At 36.5% G+C, this 11,391-nt stretch overlaps 2 protein-coding genes across 2 annotated transcripts; one reads left to right on the top strand and one right to left on the bottom strand.

Moving 5' to 3' along the window:
• Window positions 1-6,520: 6,520 nt before the first annotated feature.
• Window positions 6,521-8,526, top strand: LOC106319131 (motile sperm domain-containing protein 2). The gene is made up of 6 exons (XM_013757371.1): window positions 6,521-6,808; window positions 7,273-7,425; window positions 7,553-7,699; window positions 7,787-7,939; window positions 8,029-8,151; window positions 8,233-8,526. The coding sequence occupies exons 1-6, from the start codon at window positions 6,671-6,673 to the stop codon at window positions 8,308-8,310; spliced, it is 792 nt and encodes a 263-aa protein (XP_013612825.1). The 5' UTR covers window positions 6,521-6,670; the 3' UTR covers window positions 8,311-8,526.
• On the bottom strand, window positions 8,395-10,529 carry LOC106319130. Its single transcript, XM_013757370.1, has 5 exons — window positions 10,268-10,529; window positions 10,010-10,071; window positions 9,804-9,937; window positions 9,077-9,541; window positions 8,395-8,999 (listed from the first exon to the last, which is right to left on the bottom strand). Exons 2-5 carry the CDS (start codon window positions 10,034-10,036, stop codon window positions 8,585-8,587), a joined length of 1,041 nt encoding a protein of 346 aa, XP_013612824.1. The 5' UTR covers window positions 10,037-10,071; window positions 10,268-10,529; the 3' UTR covers window positions 8,395-8,584.
• Between the last annotated feature and the right edge of the window lie 862 nt (window positions 10,530-11,391).

The following is an 11,391-nucleotide window of genomic DNA, read 5'->3' as shown; positions in this document are numbered from 1 at the left end:
AGAGTAAAAGAGGCTCGTTTACAGACACTAATGGTGGATTTTGATCGTCTCAAGATGAAAGATACAGAGACCATAGATGATTTTGTTGGAAAACTGGCTGAGATATCATCAAAATCTGCTGCTTTGGGAGAGGAAATCGAAGAACCTAAATTAGTCAAGAAGTTTTTGAAGTGTCTTCCCCGAAAGAAGTATATTCACATAGTGGCTGCATTAGAACAAGTTTTGGATCTCAAGACAACTGGTTTTGAGGACATAGTAGGACGCCTTAAAGCGTATGAAGAGCGCGTTGCAGAGGAAGAAGAACTTCAAGAAGATCAGGGCAAATTGATGTATGCAAACTTAGATTCACAGTCGAATCGTGGAGTCACCGAACCACAGACAAACCGCTATGGTGAAAACAGATGGAGAGGTCGTGGAGGAAGATATCAAAACAGAGGACGAGGTCGTGGCAGATATGCTCCATGTGATGCATCACGAGTCACCTGTTATCGTTGTGATAAACTTGGTCATTATGTGACTGACTGTCCTGAGCTAAAATTGAAATTTCAGGAGGCAGTAGAAAACGAGAAGGATGATACTCAAGAGGTTGATGAACTTATGCTTCATGAGATAGTTTATCTAAACGAAGAGAAGGTGGTTCCAAGTAAATACGAAGTTGAGAATGATGAAGATAACATCTGGTACCTAGACAACGGAGCCAGCAATCACATGAGTGGAGATAAGAGATATTTTTGAACATTGATGAATCCATTACCGGAAAAGTCAGGTTTGGGGACGATTCTCGCATTGAGATCAAAGCAAAAGGATCTATTGAGTTCTTGGACAAGAACGGAGAACCAAGAAAAATTGTTGATGTCTACTTTATTCCTGATCTAAAAAGTAATATCATCTCACTAGGGCAGGCCACAGAGTCGGGGTGTGACATAAGGATGAAAGATGAACATCTTATTATGCATGATCGTGATGGAAGGTTGATTGCTAAAGCTATTAGGTCAAAGAACCGACTATACAAGGTTCGAATGAAGATAAAGGAGGCGATGAGCATGCTAACAACTACAGTCAGTGACTCCATAAGGTGGCATTCGAGGTTAGGGCACATAAACTTCGAGACAATGCGATCAATGGTACAACGAGGGCTAGTCTTTGGAGTTCCACAAGTTAATATGGAGAAGAATGTATGCGGCTCTTGTTTATTTGGAAAGCAAGCAAGGCAATCCTTTCCTCAAGCAACAACTTATAGAGCTGAAAAAGTACTTGAACTTATACATGCTGACTTGTGCGGTCCTATAACACCGGCTACGAGTGCTGGAAACAAGTATATCTTTGTGATGATTGATGATCATTCTAGATATATGTGGACTGTACTACTCAAAGCAAAGAATGAAGCGTTTGGAAAGTTCAAAATCTTTAAGAATCGAGTAGAGCAGGAGACAAAGATGAGGATACAAACTCTGAGAACGGACAGAGGAGGCGAATTTGTCTCAAACGATTTTAATGAGTTTTGCGAGAACATGGGCATCAAAAGACATCTTACAGCACCATATAGTCCACAACAGAATGGGGTTATCGAGAGACGTAACAGGACGTTGTTAGAGATGACAAGAAGTTGTTTGAAAGCTATGTCCATACCAAACTACTTATGGGGAGAAGGAATCAGACATTCTACGTATCTACTAAACCGTGTAGCAACAAGGGCACTAAAGGATGTTACACCTTATGAAGCTTTGCGAGGAAGAAATCCAAATATTGCTCACCTAAGAACGTTTGGATGCATTTGTTATGCCAAGATAGACTCCAAGTTCTTAAAGAAACTTGATGACAGATTGAGAATATTAGTGCACCTTGGGACAGAACCGGGGTCAAAGGCGTATAGGTTGCTTGATCCTAACACTCAGAGAATAGTGGTCAGTAGAGATGTCGTGTTTGATGAATCAAAAGGATGGAACTGGAAGCAAGACACCTCAGAGAGTAACCAAGATGGAAACTTCAAGGTCACGCTAGGAACCTTCGGTAACCATGGTATTCATACCGATGAATACAAAGAAACATAGCAATGTAAAATCGAGATGGGAAGCTCTGCTGTGAAATAGAACACATCAATGGAGGAGAACGATACGAGCAGTGAAGAGGAACAAGAAGATGATGATCTGTTGATGTTGAGACGATCGGAGAGACTTCGATCAAAGCCGAAGTATTTAGATGATTATGTGTTGTTTGCTGCGTGTGAAGGAGAAAGGCTACTGTTAAGTTTGAATGATGAACCAAGGAGCTTTCAAGAAGCGAGAGAGCTTAGAGAATGGATCCAATTAGCATGCGAAGATGAGATACGATCCATCACAAAGCTTGACTGTTGGAGTCTTGTTGACCTACCGCAAGGAGTAAAGCCAATAGGTTTAAAATGGATTTTCAAAATCAAACGAAACGCAGACGGAAGCATTAACAAATACAAAGCTCGTCTGGTCGCAAAGGGCTATGTGCAACAACACGGAATAGATTATGAAGAAGTATTTGCACCAGTGGCAAGAATTGAAACCATACGTCTTTTGATCAATCTTACAGCCTCCTATGGATGGGAGATTCATCATCTCGATGTTAAAACAGCGTTCCTGCACGGAGAACTAAAGGAAATGGTATGTCACTCAACCAGAAGGCTTTGAAGTAAAAGGAAGTGAGAAGAGAATTTATAAGCTAAGAAAGGCTCTCTACGGTCTTAAGCAAGCACCGAGGGCCTGGAACTACAAGCTAAACAATATCTTGGTTAGTCTACGGTTTGAGAGATGCGTGAAGGATCCCTCTGTGTATCGAAGATCAGTAGATGGAGATCTTCTGATTGTTACGGTGTATGTAGATGATTTGTTCATTACCGGAATGAATCTGAAGATGAACGAGGATTTTAAGCTGGAGATGGCAATGAAGTTTGAGATGAATGACCTAGGGAGACTTACTTATTATCTTGGGATTGAGGTGAACCAGCATGCTGAAGGTATCTCGTTGTGTCAGAATCGATATGCTCTCAAGATACTAGAAGAGGCCGGGATGATCGCCTGCAATGCCGTTCAAACGCCTATGGAGATGGGACTGAAGTTAGCCAAGTCTGAACAGGAAAAGAGCATTGATGCGACCGGCTATAGGAAGATCATTGGGTGTTTTCGTTACTTACTTCATACCAGGCCAGACTTGTCATACTACATAGGAGTTCTTAGTAGATATATGGCTAATCCGAAGGACTCTCACGGAGTGGCATTGAAGCAATGCTTACGGTATCTGAGAGGAACTACTACACTTGGATTAAATTTTGAACGATCAAGGTCTGAGACGATAAGATTGGTTGGCTACAGCGACAATAGTTATAATACAGATCAGGATGATGGAAGAAGCGTAACAGGGCATATATTCTATCTAGGAAGAAGCCCTATCACGTGGTGTTCTCAAAAACAAGACACTGTGGCATTATCCTCTTGTGAAGAAGAGTTTATGGCTGCAACGGAGGCAGCAAGACAAGCAATCTTGTTACAAGATCTTCTTGGTGAGATCACAGGAGCTGTGTTTAACAAGACTGTCATACGGATAGACAACCGTTCATAAATTGCACTCTCTAAAAACCTAGTGTTTCATGGACGCAGCAAACACATACATTCGAGGTATCACTTCATCAGAGAGTGTGTTGAAAGAGAATTGCTAGAAGTCGAACATGTACCCGGGAGTGAGCAAAAGGCAGACATTCTAACTAAAGCTTTGGGAAGAATCAAATACAAAGAGATGAGGGGCTTAATGGGAGTTCAAGACTTGAAAGACATGGAGTTCAAGCTTAAAAGAGAGACTGTTGAAGTAAGCTTGAAGAAAGCTTGAGCGTCAAGCAATCCTAATCCTAATTAGATTATGATCTTTAAGAGATAAGGATCAAAGTGTATTTAGGAGTTATCTATTTACAAGTGTTTTCCTATTAGGATTAGGATATCTAAAAGTCTTATATAAACACAATGTCATGAGATGACATTAGTGTGAGAATTGTGTGATTGAAAGCTTGTGGTTTTGAGTGAGTTTCCACAAGATATTAATAAGAAGAGTTAGTTCTTACTAAGTTGTTGAGTTATTATACAATCCTTACGCTATAAAATATTCAGATGTTTTCGAGATTTTAAATAATTTAGATAAGCATATAATAAGACATATATCTTATTTTGTATTGACATGTTTCTAATTTCTTACAACTAAACCTATAAACACAACATAGATTTTTGGTATTATCAATAGAGGAATATAGATGCATGCAAGAAAATTTTGTAACATATGTATTTCTTCGTAAACAATTATAAACTATTTTTTTATAAAATGTTATTTCATAAAATATGAAATATTTATTTTTATAAAATGAGTTCCCGTGCAATATCGCAACATATATAAATAGTTTTAAATATATTTTAAATCTAATTTTATGTATAAATATATAGTTTAACATATATAAATAGTCTTAAATTATAAAAATTAAAGTCATTTTAAATATATAAATGGGTAATTCTTCTAAATAGACAATTTTCAAGTTTTGATCACAAAAATAGACCACAAAGAGGAAAATGATCAAAATGTTTCATTTAATAGGTAAAAAGACCCTAATACTAGGGGTGTTCAATCCGGATATCAGTTCGGTTTCGGTTCGGTTTTTTCGGTTTTCGGTATTTCGGTTAGTAAAATATAACTACCATTCTAAATCCATATTTACTTCGGTTCGGTTCGGTTTATATACCGTCGGTTTTCGGTTTATTCGGTTTTATACCAAAAAACATAATTCTTTATTTGGGATCATATTATATGAATTTTAGAGTCTTGTTGTCAACACATTCATTTATCAAAAAATATTATAAGTTTAAATAAAAGAACAAAAATAAAAAATGTTTCTATCATCTAATAAAATAATCAAATCTATAATTTATAGATAAAAAAAATTGTGAAGAATTTCCACTAATTGTTATCATCAAATTTATAATCTTTATTTCAATTTAGTCAATGCTAAATTAAAGCAAAAAGATCAAAAGAAGACTAAGAAAATAAGAAGCATGTTTGCGATGAATTGTTATTTAATTATAGTTCAAGTGTTTTACAAATAAGAACTATTTTATTACTGTAAAAAATATGGTAATAGTTATTAGCAAAAAAATTAACTTATGATTTTCATACGTTGTTATAAAATATATACATATTTACATGTTTCCATTTTTTTATCGGTTTTATTCGGTTTATTCGGTTTTATCGGTTATATACCGAACCATATCCAAATCCTACGGTTTTTTAAAAATCATATCCATTCGGTTGGTATGGTATATACCAAATCCAAACCATATTATCTATTTCGGTTTGGTTTGGTTCGATACGGTTCGGTTTTGCCTTATTGAACAGCCATACCTAATACTCTAGATATATAAAAAAATTAAAAATTAAAAAATTAAAAAAATAATATTTTTTATAGTTTTAGATTATATGTTTTCAAATTCAAACTTTTTTATAATTTTTTTTATAATTTTTTTTCTCTAATGTTTTTTATTTATTTTTCAAATTTTTTTTTATGTATTTCGAAAATACTTTTTGAAACTATTTTTATAATTTTTATTTTCAAATTTTTAATATTTATTTTTTATTTTATAAAATTTCAAATCGCAATCCAAATCTCCACCCCTCAACTCTAAATCCTAAGGTTTGGATTAGTTAACCCTATGGGTATAAGTGTATATTTACCTATTTAATGAAATATTTTGGTCATTTTGATCCTTAGAGTCTATATTTGTGACAACAAAAATTTTAGTGCTATCCTAGGATATTTCCCTATATAAAAATGATAAATTTAAAATGATTTTGCAACAATTATACTAATATCTTCAATCATATAAATACATAAAATAAGTAAAAGTAAAAGTAATATAAATAATAACATTAATAAATTATAATAATAATATTAATACTTTATTTTTTTAATATTAATGCTTAAATTCCATTTAGGCGTCAGCGTAAACCGCATAATGTCCGCTTAAACGCTATTATTCACCTGAACTATAAAAATCCACATAAAACACTGTATAACATGAAAACAATACCGTATAACATCTAAATACCGCCTAGACAGACGTTTAAACTGTATTTTAGAACACTGATTAGTATGATATTATCTACTTTGAACCGAAATATCAAAGTCCGTATATATTTGGTTTTGGGTTTCTTCCCAAAAAGCCTCGTATTAATCAGAGTTGAGTTCCACCCTTTATATGGTAGACAATATTTGTCTAAAACTTCAGACGTGAGACTTAGGTTAACATCTCACGTGTATCTATAAGAATGTAGAAGCCAAAACCATGCGACTCTCCTCTGCTGCTGTACCTCTAACCGAGATCCAAATCACTCTGAACCGGACACAAATCACTCTGAACCGGACACAAATCAATCAAAACCGGATACAAATCCAGACAAAGACCCGTATCCATGTGTATAAAGAAGCAAAGTGTGTGTCTATAAATAAGTAGAAGCAGAACCATATGGCTCTCCTCAGCTGCTGTATCTATAAACTAGATGATTCCAGATTCTTAATTGACAATTCACCACCCATAGCTCCTTCTAATCTCTCCTCTCAGAATCTAACACCAAGAAGAGTAAAGTTTCGATTTTTTTTTGCTCGTTTTCCTCAATGTCGATCCGTTTGAGCTCAACCCTCTTTGCTGCTTCAATCAATTTCAAAAACTCGAAGAGCATTTACACTGATCGATCTCGGAGCTGCAGATTCTCCGTGAGAAGTTGCGTGTCCGATTCTCCCAATGCGAACAAGGTTAGTGAAGGAGAGAGAGAGAGAGAATCATGGAAACTGTATGAATGTTTATTGAAGACGTTACCTTCTTTTGTTACGCAATAGGTCTCTTGTTCGTTGTCTTAATGCTTTTGTTGCGTTGTCTGATTATATCCGAAGCAAGAAGATATCCTCCTGTTCTTGGCATTAGAAGCTATCCTCTGTTTTCTTGTCTCTGTTGTTGGAAGCTCTGTCTGAAGAAGAAAAAGAACAAAACTTTTGATTGTTTTGTCTGAGATTTGAGTCCCTGAGTTCTAAATATTCAGTAAAGATTGAAACTTTGGAAAAACTCAGCAACTACTTCTCTTTGGTCTCTTTCTTGCTCACTGTTAGCTTCATTTCAAGATTACTTGACAAGCAATTTGATGGAAGATGGAATGTTAAATGAACTTTTATGAGGAGAGACTGTTTATGTAATGAAAAAGTTTGCAACTTTTTTGGCGCAGCTAGTTTTGGAAGTAAAAGAACGCCTTGCAAAAGACTGTACTAGTCTCCCCATTGGCAAAAACGGACGAGATGATGAGGAAATGATCCTATGGTTTTTGAAAGACAGGAGATTCTCTGTTGATGAAGCCATTGGGAAGCTAACTAAAGCTATCGTATCCTCTTCCTTGTTTTATTCTTTCTTCAGTCACTCAAGATGATGATGATGTTTCTCTTCACTTGTTTGCTTGTGTGTTTTTGTTGGTAATGTGATCATGTGAATCCTTAACTGAAAGCTTACAGAAATGGCGTCATGAGTTCAAGGTAAACGAACTATCTGAAGATTCTGTCAAAGCAGCTGCTGAAACGGGAAAAGCATATGTCCATGGCTTTCTAGATGTAAAAGGTCGACCAGTAGTTATTGTAGCTCCAGCAAAACACATCCCAGGGGCAAGTTAGACACTACTATATCTCAAGTTTTCCTCAATGATGTTTTGAGGATTTTATTTATTTATTTATCATGTTTTTTTAATGCAGCTGCTTGATCCAATAGAAGATGAAAAGCTTTGTGTGTTCTTACTTGAAAAGGCTTTGAGTAAACTACCAGCAGGACAACACAAGATACTTGGGATATTTGATCTCCGTGGCTTCGGTTCTCAGAACGCAGATCTTAAGTTCTTGACCTTCCTGGTATATATATATAGATATCTTCTTACAGGCTCAATGGTTTGGTATCTCTATTTGTCTTTGATCTTATTGTTGTCTTTTCTATTTTACAGTTTGATGTGTTTTACTATTACTATCCAAGCCGTTTGGATGAAGTCCTGTTTGTAGATGCTCCATTCATTTTCCAGCCTATTTGGCAATTCACCAAACCGGTGGTTAAGTCATATGCCTCTCTGGTAAGCTCCATATCAAATGACTTGAGTTTTATCTGCACAAGGTAGTTCGTTAGATGATTCAATGCTTGTTTTGTTGTGAAGGTGAAGTTTTGTTCGGTAGAGACTGTGAGAAAGGAGTACTTCACTGAGGAAACAATACCATCAAACTTCAGAAGCTAAAGATCTTTTAAAACATTAGTATCTTCTGTTGTTGTATCACCAAACATGCTTATGTAATTGTGTATGGATTTATAAAACTCTTAATTAAAGGGAAACATTAAAAGAACTCATTGTAAAACCTCAAAAAAGGTAGCAGTATACATGGAGACAACAACAGCAAAGACATGGAAAGCCTTTCTAAAATTTAAGAATCAAAAAAGGTAAAATCAAAGACAACATGAAAAGTACAGATCATTGAGAAGCCCTGACTCGAGGGTTTCCATATTGAAGAGCTTCAAATCAGGTTAGCCCTCTTCAGGAATCTGATAGTTCTGCAGTAATAAGGCCAAATAGATTCAACAAAATCCAAGTACTTCTCAACGAGCCACTCTCGGAGCTGTTTCAGTTTGGTCCCTGTGAGCTCTTTGTAGTCAGCGTTCTTGATGGCCACCATTGGATGAGTCACCAGACCTCTCACGTCGTCCCTGAGCTTGCCCTGGGCGATGTAATGGTACGCTATGACGTAATAAGATGGTAGGTTTCTTATGACTTTGGAGGTTTGTTTGAAGCAGAAGGCGTAAAGGGTGCATAGTCCTTGGAACATTTTGACATAAAGAGCGACGATCAAGGGACCAGCTATCCACAGAGGGGACAGCTCCTTTGTAACTTCAGCTCCGTAGATTGCGTTAACAGCTAAGAAAGCTGGAACACTGCACAATGGTCATAACTTCTAGATCAGCCTCATTAAACAAAAGATAACAATGAACTGATGATGCTCAATACTTACAATAGCAGCAAAGGAATCTTGATAGATGCGTCTAGACTCCAGAACAAGGTCCAGAGTGTACTTTTAGTACTCTGGAGGCTTTCTGTTTTCTTGATCTCTGTCTCAGTTTCTGGCTTTGTCGTCTGAGGAGCCTCTTCTTCTCCTCCCAGAGCCTCGTCAGCCACTTGAGTAGGTGACTGTGTGCGCAGCAGCGTTAACCATTTCTTGAATAGCTTCTGGATAGCAGGTTGTCCTGTGACTGAGTCATCTGCTTCCGAGGTATATGAAAGCGATGTGTTCTGTGCCTTTGGAGAGCTGTTCACGTTGTTTTCGTCATCATCTGAACGGTAAGATAGTTTGACCGAGTTGTTGGTAACTTTCTTCCCGCTTTCTCTTCCTCCTGATTCACTGTTTTGGATGCCGCCTTTGAATGATGTAACCTTGAAAGATTTTGCTTTCAGTCCGCAACTGCAAGGAGACCCTAAACTGCAAAAACAGTTTCACAGAGTTCATGATTCCAACAATTTACTGCAAAGAGAAACATAGTTTCCTAATGATCAAAAGGCCTATTGAAGAGTCCCATCAGATCTCAAGCACTAAACCATGTCTCACAGTGTCTAACAATTGGGTCTCATCTCTGTAAAGAGCCACAGTTCAATTCAGGATTCATACTAAGTTGTACCATTTTGTGTAAATGCTCAAATAATAAGGGAAAGAAGCAGAGGCACTTGTGAAGTGGGATTCTAACCTAAAACAACAACTTTGCTTCAGTCGTAAATGCTTTTCTTTGCTCCCAGCAAGACGTATTGTCGTGACAGGTCGCTTAATAACCAAGCCTTTGGTCCATGTTGGTGAACTCCAAGGAAGCAAGACATGTGAACCCTACATTAGGTACAAGATCATACGTTACCAATTAACACTAAAAACTTAAAGATTGCATATAGTTAAAGATACCTGCAAGTTATGGGTTAGCAACACCATTGTCTCCAGCTGATCATTTACAACAAGGACACAATCTGACAACCATTACACAAACCACTTTTAGTTACTCATAAGACAATCATTTTACTTATCCAGCAACCAATTCCCCAATTTAGATAGAATTACGACCACAAGAACCTAGAAAGTCCCTGTGGGTTTATTTCACCCAAGGGAAGAAGTTTTCTTGATGGGATTTGAAATTAGAATATTAAAGAGAGGAAAAGAACCGACCTTAATCATGAGCTTGTTTGTCTTCTGGGTTTGTTCGTACACACGAGAAATAGATGAAGAAACAGGTTTGTAGAAGAAAAGGGGGAAGAGAACTCAAGTGGAAAGTTCGAAGCTTTGAATCGAAAGATTAGAGGGGAAGGGAGGAGGAAGCGGATAGATAGAGAAGAAGAAGAAGAAGAAGAAGAAGAAGAAGAAGAAGATGGGATTAGAAAGAGATAGCGAGAGGAGATTGCAGACAAGCAAGCGGTGGTTAATGGATTTTTTTTTTCTTTTTTTAATACCAACACCGTCAAAACGACATCGTTTCAGGGAAGCTTGTTTTTTTTTAGCTCCCACGTGAGGAAACGTATAAATATGTTAGCTCGTATGTTTAGTTGGGCCTTTTGTAGTGGACCCTTGTATCAACTGGGCCTAAACCTTTAAAGACAATTAGATTTGCTAAACAAGTTGTACCGGGAACATAGTGGGGGGTCTCGAGGCGGCCTTGTTCAGACAAGTTGGTGAATTGTTTAATTTACAAAGCAGCTGCCCGAAACTAAGTTTCCTTGAATTTATCATCTGCCCGCTGACCAGAACGATATATTTCTTTGTTTTGAAAATAAATTTTCCGTTTTTTTCTATTAATTTATTGTCAAGATTTATTTCCATTTATATTTATATTTATATTTCCACCGACTAGTGTGCTATCTTCCTCCATTGACCTAATTTCAAATCCTTTATATATAAACCAAACCTCCTTTGCATATCCCTCACAGAACTTTTAGTAGCCTCCTTTGCTTATTCTCTCTTTCGTTTTGGTCTTTACATATTCTTTCAACATATCCATGTTTGTTGCCTGTCTAGATCGTGTATTATCGGTCGGTCTTGTTGGAAAACAGATCTGGATATTGTGATGTTTTTAAAATCTTCTACCCAACATTAGATGTTTATATAGTTTGGTCGTTACATAATACTTCATAAGGTTCCATTCAAATAGTAGGTTGGTTATATAGTTTTTATGTATTCTTCATTGAAGATAGTAAGAGAAAGATATCGTCTACAACTTTTTTCATATTTTATGTCACATGTAGATGAATGTATATATGAATCTACTTGAAATTATTTTGGATATTATTATGTGCAAA

This window comes from Brassica oleracea, chromosome C9 (assembly GCF_000695525.1).
Source record: "Brassica oleracea var. oleracea cultivar TO1000 chromosome C9, BOL, whole genome shotgun sequence".
Classification (NCBI taxonomy): Eukaryota; Viridiplantae; Streptophyta; class Magnoliopsida; order Brassicales; family Brassicaceae; genus Brassica; species Brassica oleracea.
This window is presented reverse-complemented; position numbering and strand designations above follow the sequence as displayed.